Raw genomic sequence first — 24,680 nt, forward strand, 5'->3', positions numbered from 1 at the left:
AATCACAAAGTTCTGAAAATAAGAAATTATAGGAGTTCCTGGGAGTTCCCGTCGTGGCTCAGTGGGTAACGAATCCGACTAGGAACCATGAGGTTGCGGCCTTGCTCGGTGGGTTAAGGATCCGGTGTTGCCGTGAGCTGTGGTATAGGTTGCAGATGCAGCTTGGATCCCGTGTTGCTGTGTCTCTGGCATAGGCTGGTGGCTACAGCTCCGATTAGACCCCTAGCCTGGGAACCTCCATATGCAGCAGGAATGGCTCAAGAAAAGGCAAAGAGACAAAAAAAAAAAAAAAAAAAAATTATAGGAGTTTCCATTGTGGCTCATTGGAGTAAGGGCCCCACATTGTCTCTGTGAGGATGTGGGTTCAATTCTTGGCCTTGCTCACTGTGTTAAGGATCCAGCATTGCCTTGGCTGTGGCATTGGCCTCAGCTGCAGCTCCAATTTGACCCCTAGCCAGGAAACTTCCATATACTATAGGTACAGCCCTAAAAAAAAAAGACGAAAAAAAAAAAAAGTCTCTAAACAAATGTTGAGGCACAAGTGATGGCTTTACTGTTTCTTTTCAATTATAGTTTATTTCCTTCTTAGTAGGCTAGATATTCTGCTATTTTTATTTTCCTTCCTCGAAAGAGGGCTTAGATGACATTTCCATGGACATCCCTGCTCCCATCAGGGTTTGTCAGGGTTATCTCTGCCATCATCAGGTCACATGAAGGGCACTGACTTCCAGTTCTGAGTGACAGGGCACATGATGGATATAGCTCTCCAAAAATCTGTATTTGTTGATTGTGTCAAAGCCAAAATTAGAGAAACTTTATAGAAGAGTATCTATGTGCTTTACATTCACTTGACACTTTTTTTTGCTGAACAAATACTTTCTGCGTTAAGGAAAGATATCATTTCAGGGATCATGACAAAAGGAAGCAATCTCAAAACAGTAGAGTCAGAAAAATATCTCTCAAAAGAATGTGTGTGTGGGTGGGTGTGGGTGTGCGTGCATGAAAGGGGTCTCTAAGCTACAGCCCTGGATTCAGCTATGGCCACAGATCAACACAGGTAGGCAGCCTGTTTTGGGGAAACAAACTTTGTTGGGATACAGCCACTTCCATGTATTTACATATTGTCTGTGGCTAATTTTATGCTACAGAAGCAGCATTAAGTAGTTGCAACAAAGACTATAGGGCTTGCAAAGCATAAACTATTTTCTCTATGGCCCTAATAAAAAGTTTGCCCACCCCTTCCCTACAGCATTTACATATTGTCCTATAATGTATGGTCTGGTAAATAGTAAGTTGATTAAATTACAATCTTAGGACAAATAGTATTCTCAGGACCTGTTAATAAGTGTTCCCTTGGAGTGCCCGTCGTGGCTCGGTGGTTAACGAACCTGACTAGTATCTATGAGGATGCGGGTTTGATCCCTGGCCTCCCTCAGTGGGTTAAGGATCTGGTATATCTGTGAGCTGTAGTGTAGGCTGGAGGCTATAGCTCTGATTTGACCCCTAGCCTGGGGACCTCCATATGCTGCAGGTGTGGCCCTAAAAAGAAAAAAAAAGTGGTCCCTTACCATTTTCATATTGGTGTTTCATTTGGCATCACTCCGATGATGATTCTGATTTTGAGACAGTGTCCTTTGATGTTTTACACAATACTAAAAACAAACAACAACAAAAAACAAAAAACTATTCAATTATCACCAGGGCTTCTTACTTTCTATTTCTCTCTCCTGCATGATCCCAATTCTATGAACATGCCCTGGATATACTTGGGGAGAAAAGGAAAAAAAAATGTGGGTTGGATGAGAGTATTGTCAGGACAGCTTATTTTTAGAAAAATAACTTTTCCTATGGAATGTTTATTTCAAAATGACTTTCAATCCAAGGATCTAGGGGTCTGTCACAGTGGTCTCTGCTCAATCAGCACGGGCACTCAATAGTCTTATTAATACCCTGGAAGAGAACTTAAATGGTGTACTTGTCAAATCTGTAGATAAAGTGGGGGAGGAACACACAAAAGGGCAGATGGCAAGATCAGAATTTAGAAGTATCTGAAAGCACTGGGAAGATAGATAGACTCTCACGAGATGCACTTTAGTAGAAGTGAGAAAGGGTCTTCTTCTTGGGCTTCAAAACAGAAAGGGCAAGAACAATAACCACAACAAACCTCTCCAAACAAGTACAGGCAGGAAACAAAAAAGTTCATAACCATTTTTAAACTGTACTGAATGTCTTCTCTGTGCCAGCCCCCATGCCAGGCAATAGGGATACAGCACTGAATGGACAGATATGGAACAAACACAATCTCTGCCTTCATGAAGTCAACAGTCTAGGAGTTGCTGTTGTGGCACAGACGAAACAAGTCTGACTAGTATCCTTGAGGATGCGGATTCCATCCCTGGCTGTGCTCAGTTGGGTTGGGGATCCAGCATTGCAGTGAGCTGTGGTGTTGATTGCAGATACTTGGATCCAGTGTTGCTGGTGGCTGTGGTGTAGGCAGGCAGCTATAGCTCCGATTCGACCCCTAGCCTGGGAAACTCCTGGGTGTGGCCCTAAAAAAGCAAAATAATAAATAAATAAGTAAATAAATAAATAAATAAATAACAGTTTATAAATAGATATGGGATAAGTTATTAGAAATTGGGTGGATTCAGAAATACACATTTCTCTAGAAACACACAGCAGAATCCGGCCTATCCTGGTTGTAAATGTTGTGTATGTTTGTGTGTGTGTGTGTGTGTGTGTGTGTGTGTGTGTGTGTAGGGGTTATCAGAAAAGACTTTAATTAATTAATTCAACAAATAGTTCTTGAATGTCTACTTTGTGTAAGGGAAAATACTAGGCCCTGAATGATTATGTTAAATATACTTTAAAATCTCTGTTTTGACTCACTTTTTCATTTATTTATTTATTTATTATTTTTTTATTTTCCCACTGTACAGCAAGGGGATCACTTTTTCATTTATTGATGAAAAGAGAGAAATAAACATATGACTAAATAACTAAAACTTGTGCTGGGAAAGGAACAGTCAAGATGCAATGAACAGAAGGAAGGTTGGAAGATTATAGTGTGGGCAGGTCAGACCTCTGAAGAAGAGATGTTCAAGTGGAGACCAGAGGAATGAGGAAGTGTTACCTCGGTGAAAGGGGTCCAGGATGGAGGGACACCCTAACAGGATTTTGTTCTAGGACTGCTCCAAGCAGAGGGGAATGGGATTAAAAAACATATAGGTTTTAGCTGACTTCCATTTTTGTATGGCGTCTTTGTAGTCTTGGTACTCTTTTCAGAGACCAAGACAGTGACAAGCAAAATCCAACCTCGAAATGGCCAGTATATTGAGGAACTTTAACATATATGTGGATCAGCTGAAGGCTCTTCAGATGGAAGAAAAGATCGTTGAGGCAGGGCATCAAAACTGTCTTCTAGCATTTGTGACACTTAGTGTTGCACTGAATCTAAAATATCTCCTTAGGGCCAATGCATGGAAGTAAAAAGGAGATGGATTTCATTCAGGAATTTTAAAGAATACAGAGTTGTCCTGGTTTTGATGATCTTATAATATAGTGAAACTCCTTGACAGGGAAATTATAAATTTATGTGAAAAACACTAAAAGGGAAAACGATATAATGGTAGGGAGGGAAAGAAAAAGCTTATGGATACCTAGTACCTACTAGACTTTGTATTTTGCCCTTTATGTTTTTTATCTGAGAGAGAGAAAACACTCAAAGCTAGCCCATGGTGTTGTCACAAAAAACCAACATCAAAGTCACTGTGTGACCACAATGAAGACAGCGAGGAGGAAGAGGAAGGCAATTTTTTAAACGTTTATAAGAACATACAAAAACGAGATCACCATACAAATGAGGGGAAAAAAATCTCCCTCTCCTAGCTAATAGGAATGACTGCTGCTTCTTTATCAATTGCAACTTTAGTCTACATTCTAAATAAAATTCATTAAGATACCCAGTTATAAAATTATCTCCAGTAACTGAAGTAATGCAATCCAGATCAATTCCTGCTTCTTTGGACTTTCAACCAAATCACCTAATATGAGCCCACATCCTATAATCATCCTTTCAGAACAACCCCTTACTGAAATGCTCCACAGTCCACTTGATGTATGATCTCCCTCATTATAGCAAGTCAATAAATCCAATTCTGTTAAAATAAAGGTGTGTTACTGTTCTATTACTAGAAGGTATTGCCATGTTCTCTGATTCTCAAAGTAACCCAAATATGCCCTCTTTATGGGTGAAGAAAATAAGGTTATGAGGGGTTAAGTAACTTAGATGTCTTTACAGAGCTGTTTGGAGGACTCGAATTAATAAGCATCTACTCTACACCTATAAATGAAACAAGAATGTATGCAGACACATTGGAGAATGAATGTAGCTACTTTTTGTTTTCATCTCACATTAGCCTCAAAATACTTATACATGAGACAATGTAGATTCAAAGAGATAAATGACTGCCCACGGGCATGTAGGTAATGAGTGGTGGCCAGGAGCACAGGTCTTGAGGCAGGCACTGTTTGTGGCTCTGTGTCCTTGGTTGTGTTCCTTCACAATAATTCTGTGGGCAATGGAGCTTAGAAGCGATGAGCACAGGTTCCGGTGTCAGAGTAGGTTGGTTCATGGTCCTGACAAGAGTAGTTATTAGGTGTGACCTTGGACACATTATTCAACTCTCTGTGCCTCAGTTTCCTCAAATGTAAAATGGGAATAACAATTGCACTAACCTCATGGACTAACTGGGAGGATTGTGTCAGTTGATGCATGCATTATGCTTAGAAGAATATGTGTTACCTAGGAAAAGATCAGCAAATGAGTATTTTATGAGAGCCAAGATTGAAATTAAGGTTTCTGAGGCTCTAAAACCCACTTTTTTCCCCCAGAAGAAGCAGCTATATCAGAAAGTCTTCTCAAAGGAAAAGCAATGTTGCACTGGATCAGGCATATAATCAGGAAAAGTCATTATTTGAAAAGATGAGGGGACATGCAAAGTCTCTTTGGACTTGTGAGGTGAAACAAGGAAATATCAGTGCAGATGTTTATGGGAAGAATTGTAGGAGGGTTGAAGGTCATGTTTGCTGAGCCAGAGTCCAAGAGTCCATGTTAAGAAATCACTAGAGATGGGGAGAAGGGTGAGAGTTGAAGAAGGGGTGATAGGATAGCAAGCATTTGGGGAGAGCCTTCTCTGAGCATACTGGGTAGAAGAGGCTTGGCTTCTGTCCAAGTACCCTCCAAGGAGCCTTGCCCAGGCCTGATTCTCATCTGTCCCTGGGGCTGGTGAGGTCTCCTTTGCCTATGCCCCTAGTGGCCTGATATAGTCAGGGTTAGCTCTGGGGACTCAGACCCATGGGGACAGATCTTGCTGAAGAGGAGGAAGTCTCACTCTCTCACATATATCTAGCAAAGAAAGGCAAAGGCAGATACTGAACGATGTTCTGTGCCTGGTAAGTGATCTGGGGATCTGGAAGCTGGGACTTGTAATAAAGGATTTGAAAAGATAGTATGTTGAAGTTAGAGAGTTGATTTAGTGGAAAGATGACTTAACTTGAACTTGGAGTGTCCAATTTTGAGAATCATAGAGTATAAGATTTAGAAGAAACTTTAAAGGCTGTCATGTTTACCCTCCTCTTGTTTGACACTTAAATTTGCTCTAGGAGTTCCCGTCATGACTCAGTGGTTAACGAATCCGACTAGGAACCATGAGGTTGTGGGTTTGATCCCTGGCCTTGCTCCCTGGGTTGGAGATCCGGCGTTGCCGTGAGTGAGCTGTGGTATAGGTCACAGATGCAGTTCGGATCTGGCATTGCTGTGGTTGTGGTGTAGGCCGGCGGCTACAGCCCCAATTAGACCCCTAGCTTGGGAACCTCCATATGCCGCGGGAGCAGCCCTAGAAAAGGCAAAAAGACAAAAATCAATCAATCAATCAATAAATCAATAAATTTGCTCTACAACCAAGAGATTGGTTAATGGCCAGTTTGTGAATGTTGAGAGACCACAAGTTGCCCTGTACGCTGCCATAGTCATCGATGGCAGAGTAGAGGTATCTGAGAAAATCATTCATGACATAGGAGCTTTAAATAAGAAGGTCTAAGATACTGTATCATCTCAGGAGCAGCTGTACTCAAAAAGTTTTCACCTAGTGAGTGCTGTACCCAGGCTCTCTAATGGAGAAGGGGGTTAAAGACACTTGGTGACGTAACTGTGTGAGATCTAGAGGCGTTAGGAGTGTTCCTGAAATTATTTCATGTTTGTAAGAACCTACGCGTATAATTAGCTTACAAAAAGCTAACTTGTAGAAAGATAAAAAATCCTGAATAACATTTACCTATGTGCAAAAGATGATCAAAATATTTCTTGAATGTAATTTTTCTGGGTGGATGAGAGTAATGAAGGGTTCTTCCACAGGATCAAGGGAGGAGAGGCAAGACACAATTTGAGATACCAAGTTTATTTAGCTCTATTGAGCTTGAAGTGCTGTGAGGACAAGAAGGATGTTTTCAGATGCAACTGAAAAATATAATTAAAATTTAGTCCACAAAAATTTAAGTATATTCAAGAAAAATAGAGTTCACAATTCTATGCTTATTGTTCTAGGCACTGGTGAAGGATATGCTTATAGGTTCTAGGCATTGGTGAAGGATAATAAGGTACTACATTTGCTCTCAAAGATCTTACCCATTTATGGGGACTATAGACTAATTATAAATGTAATACAATAGGATACGTGGACACTGTAAACATTATGAAGACATAGTTCATGGGGGGTTCAGGAAAGGCTTCACTAAGGAGCTAATATTTGACCTCATTTTGAAGAATGAGAAGCAATTACCAGATGGAGAAAGGAGAATAAAAGGTAAACCAGAAGCAAATGGTTGGGAAGAGCAAATTTTCCAGATTGTAATCAAGCAAAGCTTTCTGTTTTAGCATATTTGCTTCCTGTAATTAGAGGGGTGAATATACAGTTCCATTAAAATAGAAGATATTCAAGAAAAATGCAATAAACATTAATTGCTTTGAATCAATTTAGTACTTAAAAATATCAGACTTAGAAGTTAATTTCCACTGCAGAACATTTGGGTTTGGGAGCAATATTTGTATTTGGGTCTGTGGTATGTGTTGAAGGGAAAGTATTTTTTTGAGGGGGTAGTCTATTAATTTTTAAATAATTATTAGATTAATTAGTTTGATTAAACAGTTTTTGGAGTTCCCATTGTGGCTAGGTGGATTATGAACCGACTAGTAGCCATGAGGATGTGGGTGTGATCGCTGGTCTTGCTCAGTGGGTTAAGGATCTGGTGTTGCTCTGAGCAGACACAGCTCGGCCAGCAGTTGCAGTTCCGATTACAGCCCTAGCCTGGGAACTTCCATATGCCACAGGTGTGGCCCTAAAAAGATTAAAAAAAAAAAAAAAGCAAGAGACTAGTTTGTCAGTATGGTGGCTAGAATTCAGACAGCCCTCTCCAGGTGCAGTGTGATTTGCATAGGCTCTGGTGTGACCTACATTGCCTACAATTTTTTTGGCATTTAAAGTCACATTGTCTTTTTTGTTGTGATGCTTTCTTTTCTCTTTCGCTTATTTTTGCATCTGTTTCCCTTTGTGCTTGAGAACAACCAGAATACCTGTTATTTTTTTCTATGACATGTTGCCAGTCCAGTTGTATATTTCTCACCCAAGTTGTTTTTCTGAAAATGCAGGATGTATGCTAACTGCCACTGTATCGTGTTCATTTTTCAGTCTGCACTCTCTCACCACATATGTTAACACCACTCTCATCTCTCCATCAGCAATACCCAGATGGCAAACTCACACTTTCATCTGTGAGTCTGAAGAAGAATAATGATGTTTTAAAAATATACAACTGATCCTGTCATGCACTTACCTAACCGTCTCCAGTGGCTCCCCACACATTTTAAGATAAGATCTCAGATCACTGGGTGAGCTTTCCCAGTTGCCTTACCATAGAGAGACCTATATTTCTCTAACTCAAGCTGCTTCCAGCCTAGGGCTTGCAAGTGTGCTTTTTGTCTGAAATGTTTCTTCTCCTCTTTCATTTAACTCCTACTCTTCCTGGAAACTTCTGCTCAAGGGCTTCCAACTCTGAAAAGCTTCCTCAGTCATCCTTGTCTGAGAAACGGGCCCCTTCCTTAGCACCCTGTACTTCAAGGCTATATCAAGATGACTATTGTGTCTGGTACCCAAGGAGGGCACAAATTTTCTGGTCACAGGATTGTACCTTGTTTCATTCTGTATTCCTTATGCCTGACACATGCGTATCAATAAAAGTTTATAGAGGTGAACTGAGCAATAAGAAAAGACTTGCCACTGCATTAGTCCCGTGGACAAAATTCCCCATTTGACACCTTGCTGAAGGAAAAACTATGACCTGGGGAGGGGGAATAGAATGCTTGGGGAAGGTCACGTAGTATAGAGATAAACAGCAGGAAGTTAGAGTGCATAAGTTCAAATTCTGTTTCTGTGAAATTCTGTATCTATATGAGATAGAAAATCTTCATAATCTATTCTTTCTACCCCTATATTTTATCATCTGTATAATGGGTATAATAATGACACTTATTGCATGTGTGAGAATTAAGTCAAATATTGAAGGCAAATCACTTGTAAAATGCTTGATGCATAATAAGTATTAATAAGTGTTAGCCCATTATTTTTAGGATAGTATAAACTGCGGCAGCAGTGGTAGCAGTAATTAAATTTCTGCCTTTTATATTAAAAAATAGTAAAGACAAATAATTTTGAGTTGGATTTTGCAGTCATCTCAATCCAGTTTTTTCTTCTTTCCTTCCCCATCTCAGCCTCCCATGGAGCCATACAACCTTTCAAGCCTGGCTGAATTTGTGCTCCTTGGTTTCCCCAAAGTAGGACATGTCAGGGGCTGGCTTTTTGTCCTGCTGCTGTTGGCATACCTGTTCACTATTTGTGGCAACATGCTCATCTTCTTAGTCATACGACTGGATGCAGCTCTACATACACCCATGTACCACTTTGTCAGTATTCTCTCCTTCTTGGAGCTGTGGTATACAGCCACCACCATCCCAAAGATGCTAGCTAATCTTCTCAGTGATAAGAAGACCATTTCTTTTTCAGGATGCCTCCTTCAGACCTACTTCTTCCACTCCTTAGGGGCCTCTGAATGCTACCTTCTTACAGCAATGGCCTATGACCGATACCTGGCCATCTGCCGGCCCCTCCACTACCCTGCAATTATGACCTCAGCACTTTGTGCCAAGATGGCTGCTGGTTGTTGGACTTGCGGCTTCCTGTGTCCCATTTCTGAAGTCATCCTGATCTCCCAGCTCCCTTTCTGTGGCTACAATGAAATCCAACACATCTTCTGTGACTTTCCACCTCTTCTGAGCCTGGCCTGCAAGGACACTTCCATTAATGTCCTGGTGGACTTTGCCATCAATGCCTTCATCATCCTTATCACCTTCCTCTTTATTATGGTGTCTTATGGGAGAATCATTGGGGCTGTACTGAAGATAAAAACAACAGCAGGAAGAAAGAAAGCCTTCTCTACATGTGCCTCACATCTTAGTGTGGTCCTCATCTTTTTTGGAAGCATCATCTTCATGTATGTGCGGCTAAAGAAGAGCTATTCACTGACCCTTGATCAGACACTTGCTGTAGTTTATTCTGTACTAACACCACTGATCAACCCAATTATCTACAGTCTCCGTAACAAGGAACTCATTAAGGCCATTAGGAGAACCATCTTCCAGAAGGGAGAGAGAGCCAGTCCCACGCACCACTGACTTTTGACTAAGGCTTTTCTTCCACTTCAATGTTGGTCTCATAAAAGTTCTATGTACCATTGCACATATGTATCAATGTGCCTTGAATAAACGTCCCATCATCACACACGCAATAAATCTTATTTCCACTTACCTTCTCAAAGACTTTATTTCTTTATGTTTTCTTCTGTTTCCTGCATCTTTATACTTTTGTTTTTTCCTTGAAGATTTCTTCCAGCATTTAAGAATACTTTAGTATCTCCATTCTCAAAAACAAACATACACATTTCCTTCATTACAAATTTCCAACCAGCTAGAGGTCTACTTTACCATTCCCTTTTCCAATCAAACTTCATCATATCAAACATTTTTTCAGTATTAGTAATAGCACAATCTTCTGTTCTTTACTTATTCACTTTTTGATCCTTTCCAATCTGATTTTGGCTCAAACCTTTCAATGAATATTTTGCCCAGATCAGTAATGACCTCCAAACTGCCAAATCCATTAGACCCTTCTTGTCATTCCTCTTTCTTGAATTTATGATACACTTAACTAATTCTTCTCTTAAAAAAAAATCTTGTCTCTTAGATTCCATGCTATCCTTGTTTCATAATTTTCTCCTTATCTCTCAAATTGGTCTTCATCAGTCTTTTTTCGTCCTATAGCACTATCTTTCTAGGTGCTCAGTTATTCCTACAGATTTAAATTCCATACCTAACTATGCCAACAACTCTTGTACTTATATCTCCAAACCAGAATTCTTTTCTGAGCTTCAGACTTATATACCCAAATACCTCTTAACAACCCTATCTGTAGTTAAATCCTCCACCACTGAGCTATACCCCCTTAACAAACTTATCTGGATATAGCCCAGGAATTTTAAACTTAACATGTAAAAAATGAGGATTTCTTTTCCTTCTAGTCTCTGCAAGAATTTTTATAAAATTATAATTTTTGATTTTTTCAATGTTTTATAAAAATCTCAGGTAAATCTTCAATTTTTCAATTCTGAAAACTTGATGCTTCTTTTTTCCCTGTGCTTGGATAGGACTAGTTCGAATAATTTATTTCATTTCTTCTTCCACCCATACTTCTAGTTCATTAATAACATATGCCAATGATTCTTTGAAATACATCCTCAAATCTGTTTTTTTTTCTCTTTTTCTTTAATGTTACTATCCTGGCATGAATCTCCAACATGTCTCAACTGGATTAATACAGTAATATTCCATCCACTCTCCATGAGCCTACTCTTGTCCCATTCTAATATATTTTCCACAGAAAACAAAAGTGGTATATTTTAAGACTAAATTGGATATGCCATCCTCTAAAACCATGATAGATTCCCAATTGCTCATAAGATAAAATCCAAAACCTCATCATGCTTAATAAAATTAAACAATATTCTTCTATACCTTCATCTCCAACATTCACTCCCATCTCTTCTCCCTCACTTGACTCTTATCTAGTCACATTATCACTTTTTGAGTTCTTTAAATACTTTAAGATCTGCATGGCTTCAGGAACTTTGCACTGTACCCCCTAAAATCCTGGAACTCTTCAGGTGACTCGCTGCTTCAATTCATTGCATGAGTTTCCATTCCAAATGTCACTTTCAAATGACACTGTCTTTTAAAGACTTCTAAACACCTGGCCTAATTTATGTTACTTTTCTTTTGAATTCTTTTGTTTTCCTTCAAAATATGTATCAAAATGTATATATATGCATGTTTGTGTATATATAAATGTAGATATAATTTGTCAGTTTTTCCTACATGTCTATAAAATGTATTTGGTCTAAAATCATGTCAGTTTTGTTACTTGCTATATTTATATCCATTATCTAGCAAGTGCCTAAATATGGTAAGTATTCAGTAAAAATGTAAAAAATGGAATAGGTAATGACTCTTACCCAGTTTTATCACTGACATGTTTTTATCTTTAGTGATTCTGTTCTGATTCCAACCACTGCTGGAGCCCACTCCCTTCCTATTTACTAATGAAAGGTAGCATCTTTCTTCTCTCTCTTGCACATCCTCTGTACCTAGTTTTAACATTCCATGTGAAACAGAAAACAAAGGAGTCAGAAATGATAGAATGAAACAATAAACTTACTTTGTGCCTGATTCCTAGTTTGTTTTACTCCCTCTATTTGATTTGGTAAAAAATTGACTACACTCCAATAAGTTATGTGTAATTATCATAGGACAAATTTGAGGCTTAATTAAGAATAAGGTTCAGAGGAACTGGGCAAGAGTTTGGTCAAGGAAAGAATCTTTGTCAGGGAAAAGCCAGTTGTTTATTTACCCACACATCAACTAAGATAGCATGTCAACTGGAGGGGAGGTAGAATTAGTGGAGAACTTTCAAGGATAGATCATATTCAAGTTCACAAACAGAAGTGATTGAAAATGAAATAAAGAAGAGAGGAAAAATTAACTAAAAGGAGAGTGGCTATTTAGACCATATTGGCATATAGAGATTGAGAAACCTGAACAAATCAGTAATCATTTATTAATAAAATTATTAATTAAAAATCTATCCATACCAGTCAAGGAATAAAATAACACTTTGACTCAAAAGTTAAATTATTAATTAAAATCTATCCACAATGAACAAAAAACCCAATAACCTTCACAACTCAGTTTGAAAAAAGTAAAATCCTCAAGGAATAGATTAAGAGGCGGAGAAGAAAAAAATTGGATAAACAACTTTGAAGGTGTGAATGGGACTCAGAAGGTATAAAAATTATTTAAATCCTTTTGCAGAATATATTGTAATTTATAAATACATTTTTTACATTCATTATCACATCTGATCATTCTTCCTTTCATATGAGGAAAGTAGTTATCTTCTTCATATGAAATACAGGAAGTCAAACACTCAGTTACATGGCTAATACCACATAAATGCCTGGAAGAACAGTTGGGATTGAAACTCAAGATCCTGAGGTAGGGGCAAGACGACAGAGTAAAGAGGAAGCTCCTGTGTAGGGGAGAAATATAACTGCAATAGATATAAGCAACAGGCAAGAGTAGGAGTCTGCCTTGACAGTGTTTACACACTCGGCCTACCTCTGTCCTTACTCTCTCTGGTCCAAAAAGGTCAGACACATTTTAGAAAGATCTTGTCATAATTGGAAGATATATCTTTTTTCCCATGTCTCATGACAGGGACCCTTTTGAATCCAGAGCTCCCACAGCAATTATTATTAATTTTTGGTAGGTTCAATTTATTTTCTAAAAAAAATTTAGTAAAGTATCATTGATTTGCAATGTTTTGTCAATTTCTGCCGTACAACAAAGTGACCCAGTTTTATATATATATATATATATATATATATATATATATATATACACACACATTCTTTTTCTCATGCTATCTTTCATCATGTTCTGTGTCCCAAGAAATTGGACATATTTCCCTGTGCTGTAAGTAAGAACTCATTGCTTTTGTTTATCTATTCTAAGATGTAATTATTGTTTTATTTTGTTTTGTTTTACTGAAGAAAGTCATTGCCCCGGGGAGCTATTCTATCTCAATTACAATGGTGGTTACTATTAAGTGTAGTGAACTAATGGGTGATGAAGGACCATTGGCTAATGACTTCTGTAAGACAGTTTCCCTTCCTGAGAGAGCACTTTAGCAACCCCAGGAGAGCTGCTCTAAGGCCCAGGGGCTTCTCTCTCTATAAAGACCCCATCAAGAACGTAGGTCATGGGATAGGAATCTTTCAGGGTTCAACTTAACTCCCATAGGTTCCCAAACTGCTAAACTCCAACTCTTCCAGGACCCAGGAGTACCAGACTTTGACGCTCTAAACAAGAGGTAGGAAGTGAGCAGAGTCTTTTCCAACTCCTGACTCTGAGCAGTGGCTGGGCTGCCAAAGTCACACCTGACAGAGCCCTCCCACCATCAAGCTGTAGGTAAGAACCTTGTCAGTCAGGCATTTCTATCATCATGCTATTTTCCAGTCTGAGCACCAGGAAGAAACTTAGAGCATTCAGAAATTGGGAGAGGTGAGAATAATTAAATTTTGCAGGACTTATTCAGAACACACAAATGATTAAAATACACCCTCCCACACATAGATATTTTGCTTTCCAAATGTTATAATAAAGACTTTGGGCTTAGAATTAGAAAATTGGCTATGTTTTAATTAGTGTGACCTTCAGAAAATCATCTTCCCTTTCTGGATTCCAGTTTTCTTTCATGCAAAATGAAGACATAGAAAAAGATGATCTCTAAAATTCATCCCCCTCCTAACTCCCAGCTTTTTGACCCTATGCTTAAATAATTTGGGGCTACAATAATGCAACTCTGGAAACTAGAAAATAGAATGCAAGAAATTTTTTCTAAAAGATTTTTTGGAGTAAGGTGAACAGAATATGATTGCAAAGGACTGAATTAAGGCAAATGCTCTTTTATGCATGTGATAACATATAAAAGCCCTGACTCAAAATATCAGGAGGGCAGTGGAAGGGAATGAGTAACTGGTGAGCTAAGGAGCTGTGCAAGTTACCTTAATTTCATTATTCTTTTTCATTAACCTCCACAGCTGCAGTGTATCAGGCATTGTGCTAAGCATCTGGAGGAAGGGGCATAATGTGAGTTGTCTTTAATTGCAAAAATCTCACAGAGAGTTGCTTTGGGATGGTAAGATATATGCATAAAAATAATTTTAGTACATGACAGGATATAATTGGAGGAAAAGTTGAGGAAATAGTTCTGGGAATTTAGAGGTAGAAAAAGTCAGTGTTCATCATGGATGATCAAGGAAAAATGTGAAGGGACCTGAGTTGGAAAATGGTTTAGAAATCTATAGAGTGACTTTGGAAGTGTATTCTAGTGAGGATACACTACAAACAAAAGAGTAAAAACTAAATAAAAGGACTCATTTGACAAATAGTGATACCCCTACAGTGATGAAAATAATTTTTAGGAGTTCCTGTCGTGGCTCAGTGGTTAACAAATCCGACTAGGAACCATGAGGTTGCGGGTTCCATCCCTTCCCTTGTTCAATGGGTTAAGGATCTGGCGCTGCCATGAGCTGTGGTGTAGGTCGCAGACATGGCTCAGATATGGTGTTGCTGTGGCTGTGGTGTAGGCCAGTGGCTACAGCTCTGATTGGACCCCTAGCCTGGGAACCTCCATATGCCACAGGAGTGGCCCTACAAAAAGGCAAAAAAAGAAAATAATTTTTAAAGTTATGAGTCTGTACTAGAACAATGGGGTTTTTCCACAGAAAAACTAATACTAGCAGGTGAAACTAGATTTAAGGTCAATAGAAGGAGGTGGGTTATCAAACTGAAGCATTTCAGCAATGGGAGAGAACTGTTTAAAGAGACAAGGACCTTCATGTACTGTCAGGCTAAGCAGAGGTTTGACACCTATTTTGGGGGGGTTCCCATGGTATGGATTCCCTTCTGGTGAGAAGATCTGAGTTTATACTGGTCTGAATCAAAAGGAAAAACATAAGGACAATATTGAGTTTGGTGCATATTCTTTATTCTGTTGTTTCTTCTTTTTGTTTTGGTTATGTTAAAGGATCTTTCATTTTTATAAATTGATGAGAAACACTGACATATTTAAAATATTCTTAGTGATCCAATGAAATCCACAATTATGGAAGCCGCTAAAGTGATAGTGATAGTGCTTAATGCTTCTTCCAAGATTGACTCAGTCTCTTGGTGCTGGAAACTGAATTATGATAGTAATTAAAAATTATAAAAGAAAATTAAGTAATGCAAGGGGAAAAGCATTACTTTTTTTGCCATTTGGAGTGAGGTGTGTGGTTTGAGATTTCACAATTTTGAGCATTTTTTGTCATATTGAGTGAGGTGTGTGATTTGAGAATTCTCTGAGAATTGTGAATCGGAGAGTTGAAACTGTACAGAGGTGTTAGTTTATAGTGGGAAATAATGCTTGACCTAGTCATGGTGACTTTTATTTCCCAGGCAGAGTATCCAGGGGGGGAAGATAGCAGGTCATCACTGAGCAATGAGGTAATGTATAGCTTGAGAATGAGTCTTGCGGAAACCTTGCTTTCTGAGATAAGAAAGGACAAGATATTGGCTTCTAACATTCAACCTTGAGGCCAGACCCCCATGTATATCTGAAAATTTAGTTAATATCTCTATACAACTCATCTATGAGTGGGGTTGGGAGGCCAGGGATGGAGTAGGGCAGCTCCAGGAATGGTGCTTTATATTTATACTTAGAGGCAAGAAAAGTAAAACACCTAGAAAAAAATTATTTGAGTTGGATAGAAATTTGGGAATAACCTTTTATAGGAGCCATGTTTGCATTCAAGATTTGAAGGAAGGAGAAGGAAAAATTGGGAAGTAGACAGATATGGATTCAAAGTGAGGAAGACTAAGGCAAAGTGAAATCTCTGATATTAAAATAGTTCTTCTGAAGCAGGGTCACACATACAAGAGCTCTGTCCAGAAGAAGTCCTTAGTAGAGAAGCATCCTATGTTAATTATTGCAATGATAAAAGTTTTGGTATGAGAGGTGGTCATGTTGCTTGGATTTAGAAGAAAGTGTGCTACAAAAAAGCAGAGTAAATAGCATTAGATAAGATTAGAGGTGCCTAGAGAGGGAAGAAGTGATAAGCTTGAAGAGCAGAGATCCTGCTGCATGGCACAGGGAACTATTATCTAGTCACTTATGATGGAACATAATAGAGGATAATGTAAGGAAAAGAACACATATATGTGTGTGTGTGTGTGTGTGTGTTCTTTGTATGTGTGTGTGTGTGTGTGTGTGTGTGTGTGTATGAATTACTGGGTCACTTTGTTGTACAGTATAAACTGACAGAACACTGTAAATCATCTATAATGGAAAAAATAAAAATCATAAAAAAGAGGGAACAGAAAGAGGATTTGGAGGCAATGAGTAATAGACAACTCGAGAGGAGTTTATTGAAGGGACAGAGAAGGAAATTGAGCAATGGCTGTGTGGTAAGTGAACCAAGAGAAAGAATTTGGGGGCTTGTTTTTTGTTACCTAACAAGTAAGAGTAGTAGCATAGTTCTATGATGACCAAGGGTTCTTTTAAAAAGCTGTATAGCAATTAGTTGCTTCTCTATTTTCTCTGTTAGAATATTAGTTTCTCAAATTCAGTGCCATATTTTCTTTATCTTCTTAGCCCCTGTTCTAGGCATAATGCTTACAGTACAGAAAATTTTCAATTAACTTTTGCTACATTGACCTCAACAGAGCAGTATATAAATATTTACCACTTGTGAATCAATAAATTGTAAAAGAGCATTTGAAGTTCGTGGAGGGGAAAAGTGGTAAGAAGGATTGCTAAGTCCACAATTTGGACCAGAGATGCAGAGATTTGCTTCCCGGTTTTCCTCTTTTATTTACTGAAATTCCCTTAGCCTTGCCTGGGATTCTCACTAGTGTCCAAAAGAGGCAAAAGTCTGAATTACATGCCCCAGAAAGATGCTGTTGGATCTGTGTATCCATAAGGAAATGGAAAAGAGTTGAGGATGATTCTTTGGCATACAGAAAATTGAAGAAGAAACTAAATTAAAATTAGAAATAAAATATATATAGTTTAAACAATGTACTCTGGGTCCAATACACTACCAGTATTTTAGACCTTAGACAAAGAATATGTGAAAATGGTTATATAGACCTTGGGTGAGAAATACCTATATTTCTACCCATATAGATTCTATTTGGCAAGATAATTTTGTTACAGAATGCATTACAATGGCCAAAAATGGGCTGTAAAATAAAAGAAGACATTTTAAGTCTGGTTATAAGAGTAAATATTCTGAAGGAGGCTGTTGACCTTGGTTTGAGGGAGGGATTGAAACTCTGGCCTCTTAAAGCATGTGTACTATGAGTGCTTTACTCTGGAAGTTCGGGGGAAGGTCAAAAGTCCTCTGAGTGTTTCCTTCTTCTGAGGACTTCTTTGGCACAACTTTTTTCTTATCCTGCCATACTTTACATTTCAGGGATATGAATGGTGAACAATGAACGCCGGGAATTGGAGTCAGGTAACCGAGTTCATCATCTTGGGCTTTCCCCATGTCCAGGGTGTTCAGGCTTATCTCTTCCTTTTGTTACTTCTAATTTACCTCACTACTATACTGGGAAACCTGCTGATATTCCTGGTGGTCTGTCTGGACTCCCGGCTCCACATACCCATGTACCGCTTTGTTAGCATTCTCTCCTTACTGGAGCTTGGCTACACAGCTGCCACCGTCCCCAAGATGCTGTCAAACTTGCTCAGTGAGAAGAAGACCATTTCTTTCTCTGGATGCTTTCTGCAGATCTATTTCTTTCACTCTCTTGGGGCTACTGAGTGCTACCTCCTCACAGCTATGGCTTATGACAGGTACTTAGCCATCTGCCAGCCCCTCCATTACCCTACCCGCATGACCCCAGCACTCTGTGTCAAGATTGCTGTTGGCTGTTGGTTGGGAGGCTTGGCTGGGCCAGTAGCTGAAATTTCCTTGGTCTCTCAACTCCCTTTCTGTGGCCCCAATCGCATTCAGCACATCTTTTGTGATTTCCCTCCTGTGCTGAGCTTGGCTTGTACTGACACATCTATCAATGTCCTAGTGGACTTTGTTATCAACGCCTGCAAGATCCTGGCCACCTTTCTGTTGATCCTTAGCTCTTATGTGCAGATCATCCACACGGTTCTCAGAATTCCTTCAGGGGCAGGTAAGAAGAAGGCCTTCTCCACGTGTGCCTCCCACCTCACTGTGGTCCTCATCTTTTATGTGAGCATCCTCTTCATGTATGTGCGGCTGAAGAAGAGTTACTCACTGGACTATGACCGGGCTCTGGCAGTGGTCTACTCAGTGCTCACACCCTTCCTCAACCCCTTTATCTACAGTTTGCGTAACAAGGAGATCAAAGAGGCTGTGAGGAGGCAGGCAAAGAGGGCAGGGATACTGGAGTGATGGTGGAGGGGACAGGCCAAGTGTGCAACTGAGGATAGATGACCTTGGGGAAATATCAAGCATCTAGGACTTTTCTACAAGAGATCCTCAACTGGGGAAATGCTGCCTAGTTTTCAGTGTTAATGCAATCATTGCACTCTGTTGCAGCCACATGCAACTTGAGACCAGAGACTAGAGTCTTTCTAACAATATGATGTGCTGCAGTGATATTCAAATCTTAGACATTTAAATAACATACTTAGGATTTTGGTCAAATCTATGTCTTGCCTCCAATACATAATTTTCTTCAAAGTTACTTGATTTAGTGTGAATACATTTAGTCATGTTATAAACAATAATGTTTGCTAAATAAATTTTAGAGCAAAAATAAAAGTTTTTAATGTACCATTTACAGTCATTTTGTGCATACTGATCAGATCATTTATGTATTAAAATGGAAAACACTGGTGTAGTAGAGAAGAGCATGTTTTTATTATCACATATATCTGTGTTTAAATTCTAGTTTATTTAGTCACATTAATTACATGATCTCTGTAAAGTAACTCAAACTCTCTTAATTGATGAGTCAATTTCATCATGTGTTAAAAATATGTTCTTGAAGGTTGTTTTGAGAATTAGCAATAATATCTATAAGCCACAGTACAAAGTATCTAGCATATAATTGATAGTAGAAAAATTACATTTATCTTTATTTCTTTTACTCCACACAGACCTCTAGTCATTACTCTGAGTATTAGAACAATATCCAGGAAAATATAATTAAGCAAAAATACTTCCCAGATACTTTTCCCAAAAGGAAAGAAGTAAACTAGCCAGAGGGAGAACCTATGAGATATGTTGGACTTAGCAGTCTTAATAACTATTATCAGAATAAAATATGAGAATGTAAAATTTGAGTTCATACCAGGAAATAGGATAATTTTTCATGTTGGACTACTTTTTAATTTCATTTTAAGCTAATTATTTCCTTAAATACGTGGAAAATAATCTATAATTTAGTATATGAGAAATATGAGAATTTAATTATTAGCTGGTGTTAGGGATTATTTATGCATTGATATCTACTGTTAGTAGACAATCAAATGTTGACTATAAGAAAAGCTTTAATTCCATGTAGAATTACATAGATTACATAATAAGTATCTCAAAGTATTTGTTTTTCTGCCATCTTAACCATATCCATCCATCCATCCAGTCAATTCAGCACTTGTTTATTTAGCTCTAACTATACATCAGATGCTGTGCTAAGCTCTACATAAAATGATGAACAAAATAATAAAGACTATCCCTACCCCCCTTTTTTAAGTTCCTGTGCTTAGAGTGTTTTTAAAAGGGTTGAGAATTATACACATTATAATTGTAATTAATTTATAATTAATTGCATTTAATTAATTGACATTGTGGTAATTAGTAATAAATACACATGAATTATATCCTTGAGTAGGTTATATTTAAGCTAAATTATAAATTATAATTAGCAATTTTTTATGAAGGTAATAATTGCAATAATTATACCTATTTTAGAAAATTGGAAATACAGATCTAAATAAAACATTTGCCAAAACTATAGAGCAAGGCAGAATGAGGGACTCTGCATATGAAAACAAAGTGGGCCAGCCTCCCAGGATATATCCCTCTAGTCTTTAACAAGTCCAAGAAAGCAAAGAAAAAGGAGAAAGAGATAAAAGTAACAGAAAGATGATAACTAGGTTATGGATCTGGAATAGACACTGTCAGCCAGTATGCTGTCTCCTGAGAACTTGCAGAGACTGAAGTAAAAAGTGAGTCTCACTTTCAAGAAATTGAAAAGACAACTCACAGAAGAGGGAAAAATTTGTAAATCATATATCTGATAAGGGACTCATATTAAGCATTATAAAGCACACTACTAATTCACTAATAAAATGGCAAATAATCCAATTAAGAAATAAACCAAGGATCTGAATAGATATTCATTAAAAAGATACAAATGGCCAATAAGCATAGGAAAATACATTTGATATCATTAGTCATCAGGGAAATGCAAATCAAAACCACAATGAGATAGCACTATATTTTCACTGGTATCAAAAAGTCAGATTACCTCTATGTTGTTGATGATGTGGAGGAATCAGAACCATCACACACCACTTATGGGGATGTAAAGTGATGCAGCCGCCTCTGGAAAATTGTCTGGCAATTCAAAAAATTAAATGTAGGGGATGAGAGAGGATAGCAGAGTAGTAGGACATGAAGCTCACTTACTCCCACAAATACATTGGTGAATGTATGTATTTTTGGAATTATTTGCACAGAAAATTTGCTGAATGATGACAAAAGGCCCCAGGATTCTGATAGAGCAAGAAAAACTTCACAAAACTGAGTGGGACAAAACAAAGAAGAAAGAAGAAAAAGAGAGAGAAAATGAGTAAGGAAGCATGATGAGATCTTCACCCTTAGGAGGGAGATGGAAAGAGGAAAAGCCCCTGCACACTGGGAAGTCCCCCCAACAGCAAAGAGAACAGCCAGGACAGGAGAAGACAGAAATCTTTGTGAAGCCGTTAAAATGGAAACAGTCCTCCACAAATGGTCAGTGCTACCACCCTGCACTTCCTAGCAGTATCTTGATACAGGCAGGAGTTGGGAACAAAAACTCTGGCCTTGGAGATCAGACTCAGAGAGAGCTGGGGCTGGATATGTGGGAAAACAAAAGAAAACAAAACTGGGGTTAGCCATGCAGAAACAGCCTGGAGGGAGTAGGGTGATCACATTTGAGGGTATAAGCTGAGAAAACTCAGTTGGGCTTGGAGGCTAGGCACCATTGTTTGGGGGTGCTGGAGGGAAAGGTCAGGATCTACCACTACAGCCTTGTTTCCTGTGAGTGCTTTCAGGCTTCAGGATACAAACTACTCCAGCTCTAGAAGCCATGCAGGAGAAGCTACATGGATCAAAGGAATAAACCTATCTAAAGAGACAAAGATCTGTACTCTGAAAATTATAAGATGCTGATGAAAAAAATCAAAGGTGACACAAATAGAAAGATGTACCATGTATTGGACAGGAAGAATCAATACTGTCAAAATGACTATTCTACCCAAGGCAATCTACAGATTCAATGCAATCCCTATCAAATTGCCAATGATATTCTTCCCAGAACTAGAACAAAATATTTTATAATTTGTACATAAACACGAAAGACCCTGAATAGCCAAAAAAATATTGAAAAAGTAAAACAGAACTGGAGGAATCAGGCGCCCCGATTTAAGACTATACTGCAAAGCTACCATCATCAAAACAGTAGGGTACTGGCGCAAAAATAGAAATATAGATCAATGGAACAGAATAGAGACCCCAGCAATAAACCCAATCACCTATGGTCAACTAATCTATGGTAAAGCAGGCAAGAACATACAGTGGAGGAAATATAGTCTATTCAATAATTGGTGCTGGGAAAATTGGACTGTTGCATGAAAAGAGTGAAATTAGAACATTTTCTAGTAGCATACACAAAAATAAACTTAAAATGGATTAAATGCCTAAATGTAAGGCCAGATACTATAAAACTCCTAGAGGAAAACAAGCAGAACTTTCTTTGACAGAAATCACAGCAACATCTTATTTGATCTACCTTCTAAAATAAGGACAATAAAAACAAGGATAAACTGATGGGACTGAATTAAACTCAAAGCTTTTGCACAGCAAAGGAAACCATTAATAAAATGAAAAGACAACCCACAGCATGAGAGAAAATATTTGCAAATGGTACAACTGAAAAGGGCCCAATCTCCAAAATATAAAAACAACACATACAACTCAGCAACAACAATAAAACACAATGTTTAATTGCCATTTTTTTTTTAATTTTCATTTCCTCTGACAACAACAACCCAATTGAAAAATGGGCAGAAGATCTAAACAGACATGTCCCCAATGTAGACATTCTGATGCCAGCAGGCATGTGGAAAAAATGCTCAATATCACTAATTATTAGATAAATGAAAATTAAAACTAAAGTGAGGTACCACTTCACACCAGTCAGAATGGATACCATTAACAAATCAACAAATAAAAAATGCTGAAGAGGGTGTGGAGAAAAGAAAAACCTCCTTCACTCTTGGTGGGAATGTAAACTGGTACAACCACATGGAAAACAGTATGGAGGTACCTCAGGAAACTAAATATAGAACTACCATATGATCCAGCAATCCCACTCCTGGGCATATATCCAAACAAAATTTGAATTAAAAAATATACATGCATCCCTTATGTTCATTGCAACCGAGATATGGAAACAGATGAGCATATCTACAAAATAAAAACAGTCTCACAGATATAGAGAACAGATTTACAGGTGCCAAAGGGGATGGGGGAAAGAGGGATGGAGGGGGAATTTGGGGTTGGTAGATGTAAACTATTACATTTAGAATGGATAAGCCCTCAGTGGTTTAAGGATTTGGAGTTGCTGTGAACTGTGTTGTAGGTTTGCAGACATGTCTCAGATCCAGTGTTGCCATGGCGTAAGCTGGCAAGTGCAACTCCAATTCGACCCCTAACCTGGGAACTTCCATATGCTGTGGGTGTGGTCCTAAAAAGCAAAAAATAAAAAATAAAATTAAAAAATAAAAAATGACTGCAGTATAGTGCCAGGAGTTTTATAGGAAATTGTGGGCTTAAGATGTGGATGGACACAGTCTTACCAGAAGCGGTCCACTGGCTTGTTGACTGAATCTACTTTATTCTACATGTCTCTACAGATATATTTTTGACTCGGGGAGCTAAGCATCCTAGGGAGAGGGAGACAGAAAGAGAGAGAGAAAGAGAAAGGAAAAAGAGGAGAGAAGACAAGAGGGGGAGGTGAAGAGGGAAGGTGATTAAGCAAATAGAGAGAACATTCTAAGTTAAGACTTAAAAAAAGACACAACAACCAAAAGTAACATAAATCTTGGGTTAAATAAACCAACTGTGAAAAGACAGTCATTTGGCAGTAAATTGAAGATACTTGGCTGTGGACTAGATATCAGGTGGTAGTAAGGAATTATTGTTGATTTTTTTAAGTGTGATAATGGTATTGTGGTTAGTGACAAAAGTGTTTTTAAGTTTAAATATAAAGATCTTTGCTATTTGCTTTAAAATATTTTAAAAAATGAGTTGAAATAAAAATATATAATAGATATTAAAATTTGAGATATATAGGTTTAATATTTTCTCTACTTCTAAGAATTATTTAAAGTACTGCATAATAAAAAATTAAAAATAAAGAAAAAGAGTAATCACTAAAAAGAGAAATGTTATCTGTATTTCCAAACCAGCAGAGACAAAAGTTTGCAGAGAAAAATAGAAAAAAATTTATCAATCCAATTAGAGACAGAAAAGAAGAAAAAAATTTACAGGGAAAAGAGTTTAAAAAACAAGAAACACAACTATTTTGGTAGACATACTTCTAGCCATATACATATATGTGTATGAAACTATGTAAATGGATTAAGTGTACCTATTATAATACAAAGGTTATAATATTACATATTTTTAGTCCAGCTGTATGCTGCTTACAAGATATGTATCTAAGCATATGCAGAAACAAGGTATGTAAAGAGAGATAGAGAAAAATTTTGTTTAGCAGTATTAATAAAATTTATGACAAAGAAACATTAGCACCAATGTAGAGAGAAATTCTAATGTATGATAAAAAAATTTTACCCAAAACATAACATTTTCACCTAGGATGCATGTAACAACATAGCTTTAAATCATATAAAAGAAAAAAAACAAAAATATGAAAAAAATTAACACATTTTTACACATTTCTGAAAGAACTGGAAATGATAATGCCAAGAAAATAAATGAATATTTTATAGAAATATCAAATTTAAGTCTATAGATAGATATTATATAAGATCACACTTGTGTATATATTACACATATAATATAGTTATATAAATCATATAAGTTACATATTACATGAAGTTATATATGTATCCTATATACCATACATAGAGGGGAAATGC

At 37.7% G+C, this 24,680-nt stretch overlaps 1 protein-coding gene across 16 annotated transcripts in view; it reads left to right on the forward strand.

Moving 5' to 3' along the window:
- LOC100157689 (olfactory receptor 6N2) overlaps window positions 1–22,523 on the forward strand; it is a 99,637-nt gene extending 77,114 nt beyond the window's left edge. For 6 of the 16 annotated variants that reach the window (XM_085021274.1, XM_085021271.1, XM_085021273.1 and 3 more), the window contains one exon: window positions 17,740–19,093. In XM_085021274.1, the coding sequence (XP_084877400.1) occupies window positions 17,758–18,696 (939 nt within the window). In that variant the 5' untranslated portion in view covers window positions 17,740–17,757 and the 3' untranslated portion in view covers window positions 18,697–19,093. Of the gene's footprint in view, window positions 1–5,112; window positions 5,455–8,824; window positions 11,891–17,739; window positions 19,094–20,990 lie in introns of those variants that run through there. The other 10 variants (XM_085021265.1, XM_085021268.1, XM_085021266.1 and 7 more) reach the window with 6 other exon arrangements.
- Window positions 22,524–24,680: the final 2,157 nt, after the last annotated feature.

This window comes from Sus scrofa, chromosome 4 (genome assembly GCF_054392235.1).
Source record: "Sus scrofa isolate SSC_HxYL_T2T_F1_AM1 chromosome 4, Sscrofa_HxYL_maternal_Yorkshire_Landrace_v2.0, whole genome shotgun sequence".
NCBI classification, from domain to species: Eukaryota; Metazoa; Chordata; class Mammalia; order Artiodactyla; family Suidae; genus Sus; species Sus scrofa.